The following is a 13,679-nucleotide window of genomic DNA, read 5'->3' as shown; positions in this document are numbered from 1 at the left end:
CTTACTTTCAGCCTTGCCTCTGCAGTCCCTTTGCTTTGTCTCCTTGCTATCAGCCTTGACTTTGGCTTTTTTAAAATAATCATTTTGTCGGCCGGGCATGGTGGCTCACACCTGTAGTCCCAGCACTTTGGGAGGCCAAGGCGGGTGGGTCACGAGGTCAAGAGATCAAGACCATCCTGGTCAACATGGTGAAACTCCGTCTCTGCTAAAAATACAAAAAATTAGCTGGGCATGGTGGTGCGTGCCTGTAGTCCCAGCTACTCGGGAGGCTGAGGCAGGAGAATTGCCTGAACCCAGGAGGCGGAGGTTGCAGTGAGCCGAGATCGCGCCCTTGTACTCCAGCCTGGGTAACAAGAGCGAAACTCCATCTCAAAAAATAAAATAAAATAAAATAATTTTATTATTGTTTTGTGCTCATTTGTGAGGTCTTTTCCAGCTCTAAACTTCTAGGATTCTAGATGTAAGAACCGGTGGAGCCTTGAATATAAGGAAGCAAGAGTCAACCTGATTCTGTAGTACCAGCCCAATAGCGCATCCCAATAGCACAGTCCTGTATATGAGTCCTCAAACATCAAGCCAAGATCCTTTCTCTCTCCCCACAACTAAGAAGAAAGTTTAGTGCAGGCCAAGTGTGGTGGCTCACGCCTGTAATCCCAGCACTTTGGGAGGCCAGGGTGGGCAGATCATGATGTCAAGAGTTCAAGAGCAGCCTGACCAACATGGTGAAACCTTGTCTCTACTAAAAATACAAAAATTAGCCAGGCATGGTAGCACATGCCTGTAACCCCAGCTACTCAGGAGGCTGAGGCAGGAGAATTGCTTGAACCCAGGAGGCAGAGCTTGCAGAGTGACTCCATCTCAAAAAAAAAAAAAAGTTCAGTGCATAGCAGTATATATTCATGCTTCCTGACTCCTGGGGAGTTAATGTCCTCAACATGGGGACCGAGGAGGCTTCTCTCCCTTGGGATATAAGGGCAATGTTCTCTATGAAGCCACACACATCTGGATTAGAACCATATGGCTGACCACAGCTGCCCCAATGCATGTGAAGGCGCCCACACGCCAGCATCAGAAGGGTGATTCATTTTGCCTATTTCTAAGAACATTTCCCTCATATCCCAATTCATTTTGGGACTCTAAAGTTTCATCCAAAGTGTTTGTTTTCATCTAAACATGGCTCGAGTGAGGTCACCTATATATGGAGATAGCCCTGGAGGACAGAAAAAGAGAACCCTTAAGTTCATCAACAATTATTAAACGCCTACTCTGCGTGGTAGGCTGCAGGGCAGTGCTTTAACTTTCTGTAATAGTTGATTATGATTTCCACAGCACTTTTCATATATATTTCCTCAGTAAATTCTCACATGCACCATCCATGCAGCCTGGGCAGGGCAGCAAGTGGAACATAACCCTTGATCCTTCCTTTTTTTTTCAAACAAAAAAAGAAACTGAGATTCACAAAGGACAGGGAGTAAACGTCTGCATCCCAGCCTGGGCCAGGTTCCCCTCAAATGGACATTTGTGCTTTCCTGTGAGCGCACTGCTGACATCTAATTTTTTATTTCACGTCTGTAAAAATTAATACTGCTCTCTCCCCCTCTTCATGATGTGCAGTAAAGGAGGTAATTGCAAGGCAAAATCTATGAGGGTGGGGGCTATGCTTGTCATTTTTATCATTGTATCCTTGGCCCCTGGAAAACAGCACCAGGCGCGTTGAGGGAAGGAGGATCATGCCACCAAACTGTTGGGATTGGTATTGTTCCTCTTCTCAGGAACTATCTGGAGAGAACATTTCCCTTATATCCCAATTCACGTAACCCGGAGTTTTAAAAACTGATGCTTCTGTTGCATGGTATATGAAATAGTCTGAATCTCTTCATGGTATTTTTAGCCCTATCAGTTACTTTTACCATTTTGAGTACATGCAAATAACTGGAAAGCCCCTGTATTTTTAATTTTAGTCTCATTTTTAAAAAAGAAGAAGAAGAATAAGAAGAGTTTCAAAAATGGTGAGTAGAGGCAGTCTGACGTCCAGGTGTGTTTTATTTTGTGATAAACAGTCGAGCCCATGTAGATCCTAATGAAGACTGAATCTGCAACCAGCTTTCCTGAAAGGATAGGTTGGTCAATGCAACAACCTAAAATAGTGGACTGGAACATTTGTCAGAAGAAAAAAAACAGCCAGGTTCAAAATATGTTGGACAAAAGCAAATGTTCTTGAAATTCCATTGACAAGCAGCCCATATTATTAAAAAGGTGTGTAGAAAGTAGAACAGATCACTCTTTAGGCAGGTCCATAAAGCCCAGAGGAGATCAGAGAGAGGAAGTGGAATCGTGGTTGGGAAAGAAGAGATGCCAGGAGCTTTACATTTACGAGGGCAGCTTTACATTCATGGATAAGCACAGTGGCATTCGACTGTTGCACTGACTGGAAGTCAAACCCTGCATTTGTGACCTTCTTTTTTTTTTTTTTTTTTTTGAGACGGAGTTTCGCTCTTTTTACCCAGGCTAGAGTGCAATGGCGCGATCTCGGCTCACCGCAACCTCCGCCTCCTGGGTTCAGGCAATTCTCCTGCCTCAGCCTCCTATTTGTGACCTTCTAAACAAACCTAGTCAGACACCCATTCGCTCATTTCATCTTCGCCACAGTCCTGGGAGGCAGCTATTATTTATGATCCCCATTTCACAGATCAGGAAACTGAGACTCCAGAAGATCCATTGCTTGCCCAGGCTCACACTACTAATAAGCAGAGAGCAAATATTCGGAGACTACCAGAACATTTTCATCGCTGAGCCAGTTATCTCTTTGACACATGGAAATACCACGGATGTTCTGTTTCTTTTGAAAGAGCATCTCCCTGACTTAGTGTGTGGCTTATTTGGATTTTTGGTTGGCCGTTATAGTGCTGCTGTCATCTGGGGCAGATGCTGGTGCCAGTCATTACGGGATTTGGAAGCTGAGTCAGGAGGAAGGGAACATGCTCCTCCATGTCTGGATTAACTCCTGATAAGGAGTTCAGAAGAAAGGAGTCACTCAGTTTTCTTTTTATGTGACCTTCACAGTGCAAGGCTGCAAGCTGGGACTGTGGGTACAGAGGTGCAATAGACAGATGTGCTGCCCACTTTCACGAGGCGTAGAGCCTGGCAGAGTTGTCTGTTGTGGGATTTACAAAATGGTAGTCAACTGCCCATGGCTGATGTATTTTATTTAGCCCACATGGAATTATAAAATTTTTTGTTGTTCCCAGTGTTTAAAAATTGGGATAGTTTACCTAAAACTCCAGATTTCTGGCTTCTCCTAACAAATCAGAAAATCTGGAAACTCAAGGACCATTGGTAGGCTGGCAGCAATTTGCCATCGCTGGGTAGTGATGTTCATCCCAAACCACACCTCTCCCTGTTGCTTCCTTAACACAAAGAGAGGTGTTAGGGCCCATTTATCATCGCACATTTTTCTTATTATAGCACAAAGAGGAAAGATCCCTAAATAAATTACATCTGTAAAGACTGTTTTCCAAAAAAGATGCTCTGGTACCAATGTCTCTATCAACATGTACCTTTTGCACATCCTACTTTGCTCTTTTATATAATGGGCTGGCTCCTAAAGCCGTTTGTTGGTGACATGTAGATGTTTCCTTTCCTATAAAAGGGCAGAGTCGGGGAGGTAGGAGTGATTGCTGTTCAGGGGAAGGCAAATACAATCTCTCTTCTTTGTAAGCAAGATTTTCATGATCTTGAAATGATACTGGGGAAACTTTACAGTTAAATCAGTTTGATTTTGTTTAGAAAAAAACTGTGACAAAGTACAGACAGCCAAAAGAAATGTGACCTGATTATGAAGTCCTTAGTTTAAACGTTATATTCAAGTAGCTGCTGCTAGAACAGCGACTAGAATGGTCCCTGGCACATAGTACATTACTGACAAATATTTGTTGAATGAATGATTTGAAAATGAAACTTTATGATGCCAACTTCTTTTTTAAAAGAAGTAGAACAGGAAAAGGAATCTTTGAAAACATCTTTGCCTCTGAGTTTTCTCTTGCTTCCTCCTTTCTTTTCCCTTTCACTCCACTCTCATACACATATTAGATAAAATATGTTAAAGAAAATTTTTCCTTCCTACATCATCAAAGAAGGGAGCCAGCACTGGTTATGTTCATGGCCAGGAAAGTGATGTGGTTCATCGAGTGTTCTAGCTTTAAAGGAATGGGTAGGAATTGTTCAGACTTATTTTAAGCCTCGTGACTTCTGTTTTAGGTGAGCAGGAACATGCATTGTAGGCTTTACAGATTTTATCCATGTTCTCCAATCTGGATCTGTGTTGTCCTTGCCTACAGTGACCTTCCTCTTTCTCTTGTCCAAATTAAGTCCCAATCCTCCTGGTTAAGTCGCAGCTCACAAGGACCTCCATGAATCTGTCCTGATCATTTCAGTCTCCAGTGGCCCCTATGCATCATCATAATAATATGACACATGCAATAACAACAGTAACATTAACACTACACAATAACATTCCTTGAGATTTTACTGAGGTCCTATGTGAAATACTTTGCATACATTATTTCGTTTGGTCCTGATATACAGCCAACTCAGTAAGGACTTTTATGATCATTCCCATTTTCCAGATGCAGAAACTGAGTGTCAGAGAGGAAATGACTTGCTAAACGTTACAGAGCTAGCCAGTGGCAGGCTGCATGCTTGAACCCAGCCCTGACTGACTACACAGCCTCTGATCTCTTCTACTTACTATGCTGCCTCCCTGATTCCTGACCAATTCCTGGAGCACTTAAGTGGAGCAACTACTTCACACTCAGCATGTACTGCCTTTTATTGCTATGAACACATCTTTTTAGCTTCAAATAAGTTATCAGGCCCTGGAGGGTAAGAAATTATTTTATATCAGCTTGCCTCACCAGGACTTAGCACAATGCTCTCAAATAATAGGAACCTAGTTAATTGTACCTGTATTTCCACCTTGAAGGCAGCATTTACTACACTTATAAGTCTTATTGTTTGCATCTGTCCTTGCTTCCAGCCTGGAAACAGCAGGTCTCCCTCATCTGTCACTCAGCACTGAGCATCTGGGAGCTGCTCAGTAAATACTGCTGAGGAATTGAGTTGATGGTTCTGGTCAATACTGATGATAAACGATATTAACGTTTTCTCTTTTAAATTTCAATTTCCATCTCTGCACTCCGTCTTTTTATTGTTCTGCATTTACTCAAATTACTGTAGAAATTAGACAGTGAACTTAAACATTCAACTTGAAAAATTCAGCAATGTAAATAAATAACTAAAGGTAATCCAACATATTTATCCCTTTTAATTTTGTTGTAGCTTTCCCTGGACCTCTATCACACTGAAGATGATATTTACAAACTGTCACTGGTGCTGGAGCCTAGAAATTCTAAATCGGTAGGTATAATTTTCTCTCTAAGGATCAGTGCCAGTCACTATTTTTTTGTTATTTACAGTAATTGTCTATAACAGTGTTGCTTTATGTTCTAAAATGGAAGAATTTAAAAATTGACCTTATTCCCATTTTATCAGTGGGGGGACAGCTTAGCCCTGACAGTTTGAGAATTATGTCTTCATACCAGAGGCTAATAAAGAGGAATAACGTCATTCTCATTACTCTGTTTTATAATTGATCTTCTATTTGTTGTGTTCCTGCTAAGAACTCAACACAAATAGGACCAAAAAAAAAAGGAAAAGAATAGTAAATCATCTTAATGTTAAAGATCATTTGGACCCTTCAGGCTTTAAAAAAGTTCCATTCAACATAAAATTAGATTTAAAATTGTAAATATCTTGATGATAATTTACAAATTTCTCTGCTAACCATCGATTCAACTCAGAATTTGGATGTCACATTGGATGGTGTCTCATTTAATAGATGGCAAACTCTTAGTAAATAAACATTATATAATGAGATTGAGGGCTGGGTGTGGTGGCTCACACTTGTAATCTCAGTAATTTGGGAGGCCAACATGGGCATATCACAAGGTCAGGAGTTCAAGATCAGCCTGGCCAACATGGTGAAACCTGTTTCTACTAAAAATAAAAAAATTAGCTTGGCGTGATGGTGGGTGCCTGTAATCCCAGCTACTCGGGAGGCTGAGGCAGGAGAATTGCTTGAACCCAGGAGGTGGAGGTTTCACTGAGCCAAGATCACACCACTGCACTCCAGCCTGGGCAACAGAGCGAGACTCTGTCTCAAAGAAGAATAATAGTAAATAATAAAAATAAAATAATAGAATTTAAATTGCTATTAAACAAAAGGTAGTATCCAAATAGGTTTTTAGTTACAGATTAGATTTCAGTAACAAAAGATGCTTGTTTTATAAGCATTTAAAACATAAAAAAGCTACATAAATGTAAGTTTCTGCTGGTATTATGAATACACAAAACTTACTCATTCTTCTCAGCATCCCTGGCCCTAGTTGCTCAAGGCCCCAGTTGATGTTGACAAACATGGCCAGTCGTGGTAGCCCATGCCTGTAATCCCAGCACTTTGGGAGGCTGAGACAGGAGAATTGCTTGAGCCCAGGAGTTAGAGAATAGCCTGTGCAACATGGTGAAACCCCATCTGCATTAAAAATACAAAAATTAGTCGGGCATGGTGGCACACACCTGTAGTCCTAGTTACTTGGGACACTGAGCTGGAAGGATGGCTTGAGCCCAGGAGGCAGAAGGTGCAGTGAGCCAAAATTACACCACTGCACTCTGGTCTGGGCAACAGAGCCAGACCCTGTCTCAAAATAATAATAATATAATTGAAAAATATGTGTTTTTTTTTAATCAGCAGCCTACCTCCCCTACGACACCCAACAAGCCTGTGGTGCCCCTGGAGTGGGCACTAGGGGTGATGCCAAAGCCAGACCCCACAGTCATCAACAAGCACATAAGGAAATTAGTTGAGGTAAGTGGATGAGGGAGAATAAAGAGAGGGCACTAGAACACCCCTTCTCTTTCCAGAATATTCTGCGATTGTCCAGGAATCTGATGGAACCCATGAAAACAGCCCTCTGGCAGGTAGGAACAATTTAGCAGGCACTTCATACTACCTAGCATTGGCCTCTGGGGAGAATCAATCGGAAAGACCTCTTCCCTTTGTCATCCATCTACTCTCTCTTGCCCAGATACTCTCAGCTACTCTCAGCGCCTCTAAGCTCCTCTCTTTCCCAGGCATTTGCCACCTCTGACATTGTCAACAGCTCAAGGGATTGGGGATTAGAATCACTCATAAAAAACTCACATGGGTCACACTAAGATGCCCAATAAATTGGTTACCCAAGGGCAGGAAAGAAATCCTGTAAGTTGGGTAGTTTCTCCTTTTGTATAGTTTTGGAATTTGACCATACAGAAGCCCAATGTTATTGAGATTAGAAAAATCACTTGGAGGACAAGTGATTTGGAGGACAAGTGAATGGAGGACAAGGCTCTGTCAGAGTTTTCTGTGTAGAAAAAAGAGCAGAAGTGCCAATGCAGGGAACACGGAAACATCTTGGGTAGAGGAAACTGCAATCCTGAACTAAATGTCCACTTGAATGGATTGGTAGGTACATCTGCTGGTGCAACAGAATTGAATCTTTGGGATATAATGTGCTTTGGGCTGGGAAAAGATGTTTAAAGAAAAGGAAAGAATGTCTTACATCTTAGATAATCCAAGAAACTAGGAGGCGCTGAAAGAAAAATTTTATGGAGCATGTGAGGCAGGAAGGAAAAGGGTGGTGCTGGTGCAGAGAGGAATATTAGTGAGAGAAGGGGCTGAGGAGATAAGGTCCAGTGGAGGCGGTGGTAATAACAGACCCAGCTTGGAAATGGAAGGTGAGGAAAGGATCCAGGGGCCCCCAGGGAATGCAAGGACTGAGTTGTGGCTCAGGAATGTCTGAAGCCAGGAAATGGAGTCAGGTCTGTTCTCTCTCCCAGTGTTATTCTGACTGCCTCTGCCCACTTGGAGAGTTTCTCTTTCTCTCATTCCATCTTCCTTACCTTCTCTCTCTTCCCTTTTCTCCAAATTCCTTACCATTGGTTCACTCAAACAAAAGACCTGGATTTTCTGATGAATTTTACTCCATAAAAAATCTTCAACTCAACAGTATAAATGTGGATATTAAACTATAAATAGTAGGTATTCCAAAATAGTTAACTTTTAAGCTATTTTTATTATAGCTAAGCAATGATACTGGGATTTTCACACACACACACAAAAGAATGTTTTCTGATTTTGCACAGTTCTGTTACCTATGAAAAAGCTTGAGATAGGCTCATTTTAGTCATATTTTTAATTAACGCCTTCCTTTATACCTTACCTACTTCCCAAAATACTCCTGAAGCAACTGCCAACATAGGGCAACACTGATAAATAGAATAAATAGAAACTACTGGGAAAAGGGAGAAAGATTAATTAAAACTGGAATCAAAATCAAATATTAATTTGTGTACATGTGTTTGCAGAAAGAATTTACAAATTTTTTTGAAAACCTAATTTTGCAGAAGGCAATGGGAAACCTTTTTTATTTTTCTCTGATTATAAAGGAAGATAGAATCATCGAAAGTATTAAAGCATTACATAATTTGTAGAAAACAAAAAGCTTTACTTTGAGATCTTGGTCGTTCTGTTCTCCAGGGATAACCACTGATACTTTGTAGATTATCTTCTGACTTTATTCTCTATGTATATATTAACACACACATACTACATACATACATACATGTATATCTTACACAACTTGGTTCAATTATTTCTTTAGAACAGATTCCTTGAAGAGGAATTGCTGTGTCAGAGAGTAGGCACTTAAAATTCCTGATTGTCTTCCAGAAATACCGGGGCTATTTCCGTCACTAACTTGATACAAGAGTACCTATTGTCTCACACCCTAGAAAATGATCAATCACAGTATTTTAAGATTTTATTTAATCTGAGAGGTTAAAAAAGTTTCATTTATGTTTCTGTAATGATTGGCAGAGTTGAATACCTTTCCATGGAGGTATTGGCCATTTGTATTTTTATTTGGTGATTGCCTGTTTGACTTTTGTGTCTTAGCTCTCATATATGCTGCAAATAACTTGCTCTGTTTGACATTTATCTTAAAATTTGTTAATTAAACTTTTTGGGTTCAGATATTTTGCATTTTTTAATAATAAAGTATTTTTCTTTATGGCTTCCGACATTGATGTCATGCTAAGAAAGTCCTTTCTCACAATAGGATTAGGAAACATGAAAAATATTTTCATTTATTTATCTTTGGTACTTTTATGCAGCTTTGGGGGTTGTTTTGCATTAAAATATAGAATACACTAGTGCAGTGACTCATGACTGTAATCCCAGCACTTTGGGAGGCTGATGCAGGCGGATGGCTTGAGCCCAGAGTCTGAGGCTGCGGTGAGCTATGATCATGCCACTGCACTGCAGCCTGGGTGACAGAATGTGATTCTGTCTCTAAAAAGATAAGTAAACAAATAATATATAATACATCTAGAGTATAGTTTGGAGGTAATTTATTTTGTAAGAATATTAGCCCTGGCCGGGCGCGGTGGCTCAAGCCTGTAATCCCAGCACTTTGGGAGGCCGAGGCGGGTGGATCATGAGGTCAAGAGATCGAGACCATCCTGGTCAACATGGTGAAACCCCGTCACTACTAAAAATACAAAAAATTAGCCGGGCATCGTGGTACGTGCCTGTAGTCCCAGCTACTCAGGAGGCTGAGGTGGGAGAATTGCCCGAACCCAGGAGGTGGAGGTTGCGGTGAGCCGAGATCGCGCCATTGCACTCCAGCCTGGGTAACAAGAGCGAAACTCCGTCTCAAAAAAAAAGAAAAAAAAAAAAGAATATTAGCCCTTTAACTCAACAGCAGTTACTGGATAATCCATAATTTCTCTGTGGATTTTAAAAGATACTTATCAATATTTTAAATTTTATATAGACATGTTTCTGGACTCCACTCTCTGTGGCATTTTGTATCGTGTTGTTTTGATTAATGTAGCTGTGTAGAGTATTTGATTTCTGAAAGAACATGTTCCTCCTCATTGATCTTCATTTAAAATAATTTTTTGCTTACTTTTAACATACCTACTTTGATTTGAACTTTATAATCAATGTGTTCATTTAAAACAAATCCCCACTGGGATTCTGATTGGAATTGGATTAAATGTACACTTTAATTGTTGAGATAACACCTTAAAGCTTTATTTTATATTGTCATCGTGTTGGAATTTGTAAATTCACTAAGCCAATTCCTACTCAACCCTGAGGTTTTGGTTTAAACCTTGCTTTTCCCAGGAAACCTTTCTTAATCTACCTCCTCTTTTCCCCTCACTGATAAGACTATTTTATTGATTGATTGATTGAGACGGAGTTTCACGCTTGTTGCCCAGGCTGAAGTGCAATAGCACGATCTCTGCTTACTGTAACCTCCTCCTTTCAGATTCAAGCAATTCTTGTGCCTCAGCTTCCTGAATAGCTGGGATTGTAGGCATGTGCCACCACATCCAGCTAATTTTTTTTTTTTTTTTAGGAGAGGTGGGATGGGGTTTCACCATGTTTGTCAGGGTGGGCTCAAACTCCTGACCTCAGGTGACCCATCAGCTTTGGCCTCCCAAAGTGCTGGGATTATTTATAGGTGTGAGCTACTATGCCCAACCTCTGTTTTATTTTTAATTTATTTTTTAGAGATGATGCCTTGCTCTATTCCCCAGGCTAGAGTGCAGTGGTGTGATCTTGGCTCCTTGTAACCTCAAACTCCTGGGCTAAGCAAGCCTCCTGCCTTACCCTCACAAGTGGCTGGGACTACAGGCATGCACCACCATGCCCAACTAATTAAAAAAAAAAAATGTAGCAATAAGGCCTCTCTATGTTGCCCAGGCTGGTCTCAAACTCTTGGGCTCAAGTGATCTTCCAACCTCTGCCTCCAACTCCCAAAGTGCTGGGATTACAGGGGTGAGCCAACACACCCAACCATTACTCTGTTTTTATCCTCAACAAACTACTTATCTTATTATATTACAAAGGCCTATTGACTTAGTTATCTTTCACTAGATTATAAACTCCTTGATAGAAAGGATCATATGCTAATTATCATTGCTTTCACAATAACAAGTTCAGAGCCTACTTCACAGTCATTCAATAAATACTTATCTCGGGCGGTGGCTCATGTTTGTAATCCCAGCACTTTGGGAGGCTGAGATGGGCAGACCACGAGGTCAGGAGATCAAGAACAGCCTGGCTACCATGGTGAAACCCCATCTCTACGAAAAATACAAAAAATTAGCCAGACGTGGTGGCACATACCTGTAGTCCCAGCTACTCGGGAGGCTGAGGCAGGAGAATCGCTTGAACCCAGGAGGCAGAGGTTGCAGTGAGGTGAGATTGCGTCACTGCACTCCAGCCTGGGTGACAGTGAGACTCTGTCTCAAAAAATAATAATAAATAAATACTTATCTTTCCTTTGCAGTCTGTATTTAGAAACTATGATCATGACCATGATGGGTACATCTCTCAAGAGGACTTTGAAAGTATAGCTGCCAATTTCCCCTTCTTGGATTCCTTCTGTGTGCTGGACAAAGATCAGTAAGTTTTAATTTTGTTTTATTTTAATGCAACTACCCTAAAGCAGAAAATTATTATCAGAGGAGAGAAGGAGAAGCTTGACGGCTTCAACCCTAGTGCTTTGATGAGCCAGGTCTAATTTGTCACTGATTATTTACTTGTGACCTGAATGGAATCACCGGGCAGACCGTGTTGTCAGTGTTGAGCACAAGTGCACATTTGTAAATGATCCAAGTGCACCATTTGCTATATTGTTTTTATTGCTTAGCTCTCAACCAAAAAAAGAGTAGAGGAGAAATATAGTTAGGTCTAGCCTGGGAGAGTCCTCAGCATTAGTGGGCCCGAAAGCAATCTTTTTTTTTTTTTTTGAGACGGAGTTTCGCTCTTGTGACCCAGGCTGGAGTGCAGTGGCGCAATCTCGGCTCACCACAACCTCCGCCTCCTGGGTTCAGGCAATTCTCCTGCCTCAGCCTCCCGAGTAGCTGGGATTATAGGCATGCGCCACCATGCCCAGCTAATTTTTTGTATCTTTAGTAGAGACGGGGTCTCACCATGTTGACCAAGATGGTCTCGATCTCTTGACCTCATGATCCACCTGCCTCGGCCTCCCAAAGTGGAAAGCAATCTTAAAACTCATGAAGATTAAAAAAAAAATTGGCTGGTCATGGTGGCTCATGCTTGTAAACCCAGCACTTTGGGAAGCTGAGGTGGGCAGATCACTTGAGGCCAGGAGTTCAAGACCATCCTGGCCAACATGGCCAAACCCCATCTCTACTAAAAATATAAAAATTCACTGGCGTGGTGTTGCATGTCTGTAATCCCAGCTGCCTGGGTGGCTAAGGCAGGAGAATCCCTTGAGCCTGAGAGGCAGAGGTTGCAGTGAGCTGAGATAGCACCATTGCACTTCAGCCTGGGTGACTGAGCAAGACTCTGTCTCAAAAAAAAAAAAATTATTTATAGTCTTCATGAAAGCATGATAGCTGCAGATAGCCAAGAAGCATTAATACTCTGTTTTTTTCTTTGATTGATCAAAGGTTGTCTTGATAAACAAAGAAAAAATGTTTGTTTTTAGCATCAAATGATTCCTAAAAATCAAATGGCTTTAGAGACTAAAACCCAACTTATTAAAAAAATAATAAAAATTTTAAGAAATTGCTGAGAAATCCTGGCATTAATTTGATTGTTACTTGTGCAAGATTTATTCCTAATTTAAAAATCACCTGTAAGGAAACACTGGATTTTGTTTTGGTAAAATGGGCAAATTAAATTACATTAAAATCCTCTCATATTTTTGCTGTTATGAGTATTTTTAAAAAATGAAATTTGGGGCCAGATGTGGTAGCTTACACCTGTAATCCCAGCATTTTGGGAGGTTGAGGTAGGAAGATTATTTGAGGACAGGAGTTTGAGACCCGCCTGGGCAACATAGTGGGACCCTGTCTCTAACAGACAATTTTTTTTTTCAATTAATTTAAAAAAATAAAATCTATAATTCAACACACCAAGAAAAGTCTTGACACATTAATATAACTTAAAATCCTAAATTCATCTTCAATATATACCCAGAACAAAGAATACTTTTAAAATAAATTATACTAGAAACATAAACTTCCTTTACAAAGTAAAATTTAAATTGCCTGCTAACTACCCACTTCTTCACTTAGTTTATTACTATCAGTGACATGTAAATAGGACATTGACTTAAAATAACTTCCCAGTCTTCATTTCTTTTATCTGTTGGTTCTAGAGACAGAATTGAGATTGTCGCAGCAAATATCTACATCTATCTCTATCTCTATATCATCATCTCTATATCGACCATTACCATATAATATCATACATATCATCTTATTGATATCTATAGAATTGTTTTCTATGAATGAAGGTTTGAACTATTCATCTCGCTTACATGACACTGAAGTTTTGAATGGTTAATACTGGAAAGATCTCAAAAAGGTGTTTTCTGAACGATTAACAGAAGTAGCTGTTAATTAGTGCTTTTGAAAAAGGAACTGACTAGTCACATGTGAGAAACAGAGGATTAAATCTCATTAAATAGATGTCTTTACTGTGTGACTTCCCAGACTTTGTATAGGCTAAAGTATGTTACATTGTGAGTCCCTAGGAG

The 13,679-nt window shown here is 40.5% G+C and overlaps 1 protein-coding gene across 1 annotated transcript in view; it reads left to right on the top strand.

Moving 5' to 3' along the window:
* The window catches only part of RASGRP3 (RAS guanyl releasing protein 3), an 86,692-nt gene that overhangs the window by 54,489 nt on the left and 18,524 nt on the right, over window positions 1-13,679 (top strand). The window contains exons 11-13 of the mRNA XM_008980888.5: window positions 5,338-5,415; window positions 6,806-6,922; window positions 11,457-11,572. Coding sequence (XP_008979136.1) covers window positions 5,338-5,415; window positions 6,806-6,922; window positions 11,457-11,572 — 311 coding nt within the window. The remainder of the gene's footprint in view (window positions 1-5,337; window positions 5,416-6,805; window positions 6,923-11,456; window positions 11,573-13,679) is intronic.

The sequence above is a fragment of the Callithrix jacchus genome, chromosome 14 (assembly GCF_049354715.1).
Source record: "Callithrix jacchus isolate 240 chromosome 14, calJac240_pri, whole genome shotgun sequence".
NCBI lineage: Eukaryota > Metazoa > Chordata > Mammalia > Primates > Cebidae > Callithrix > Callithrix jacchus.
Note: the sequence above shows the minus strand (reverse complement) of the source record. Positions and strands in the feature narration are given on the sequence as shown.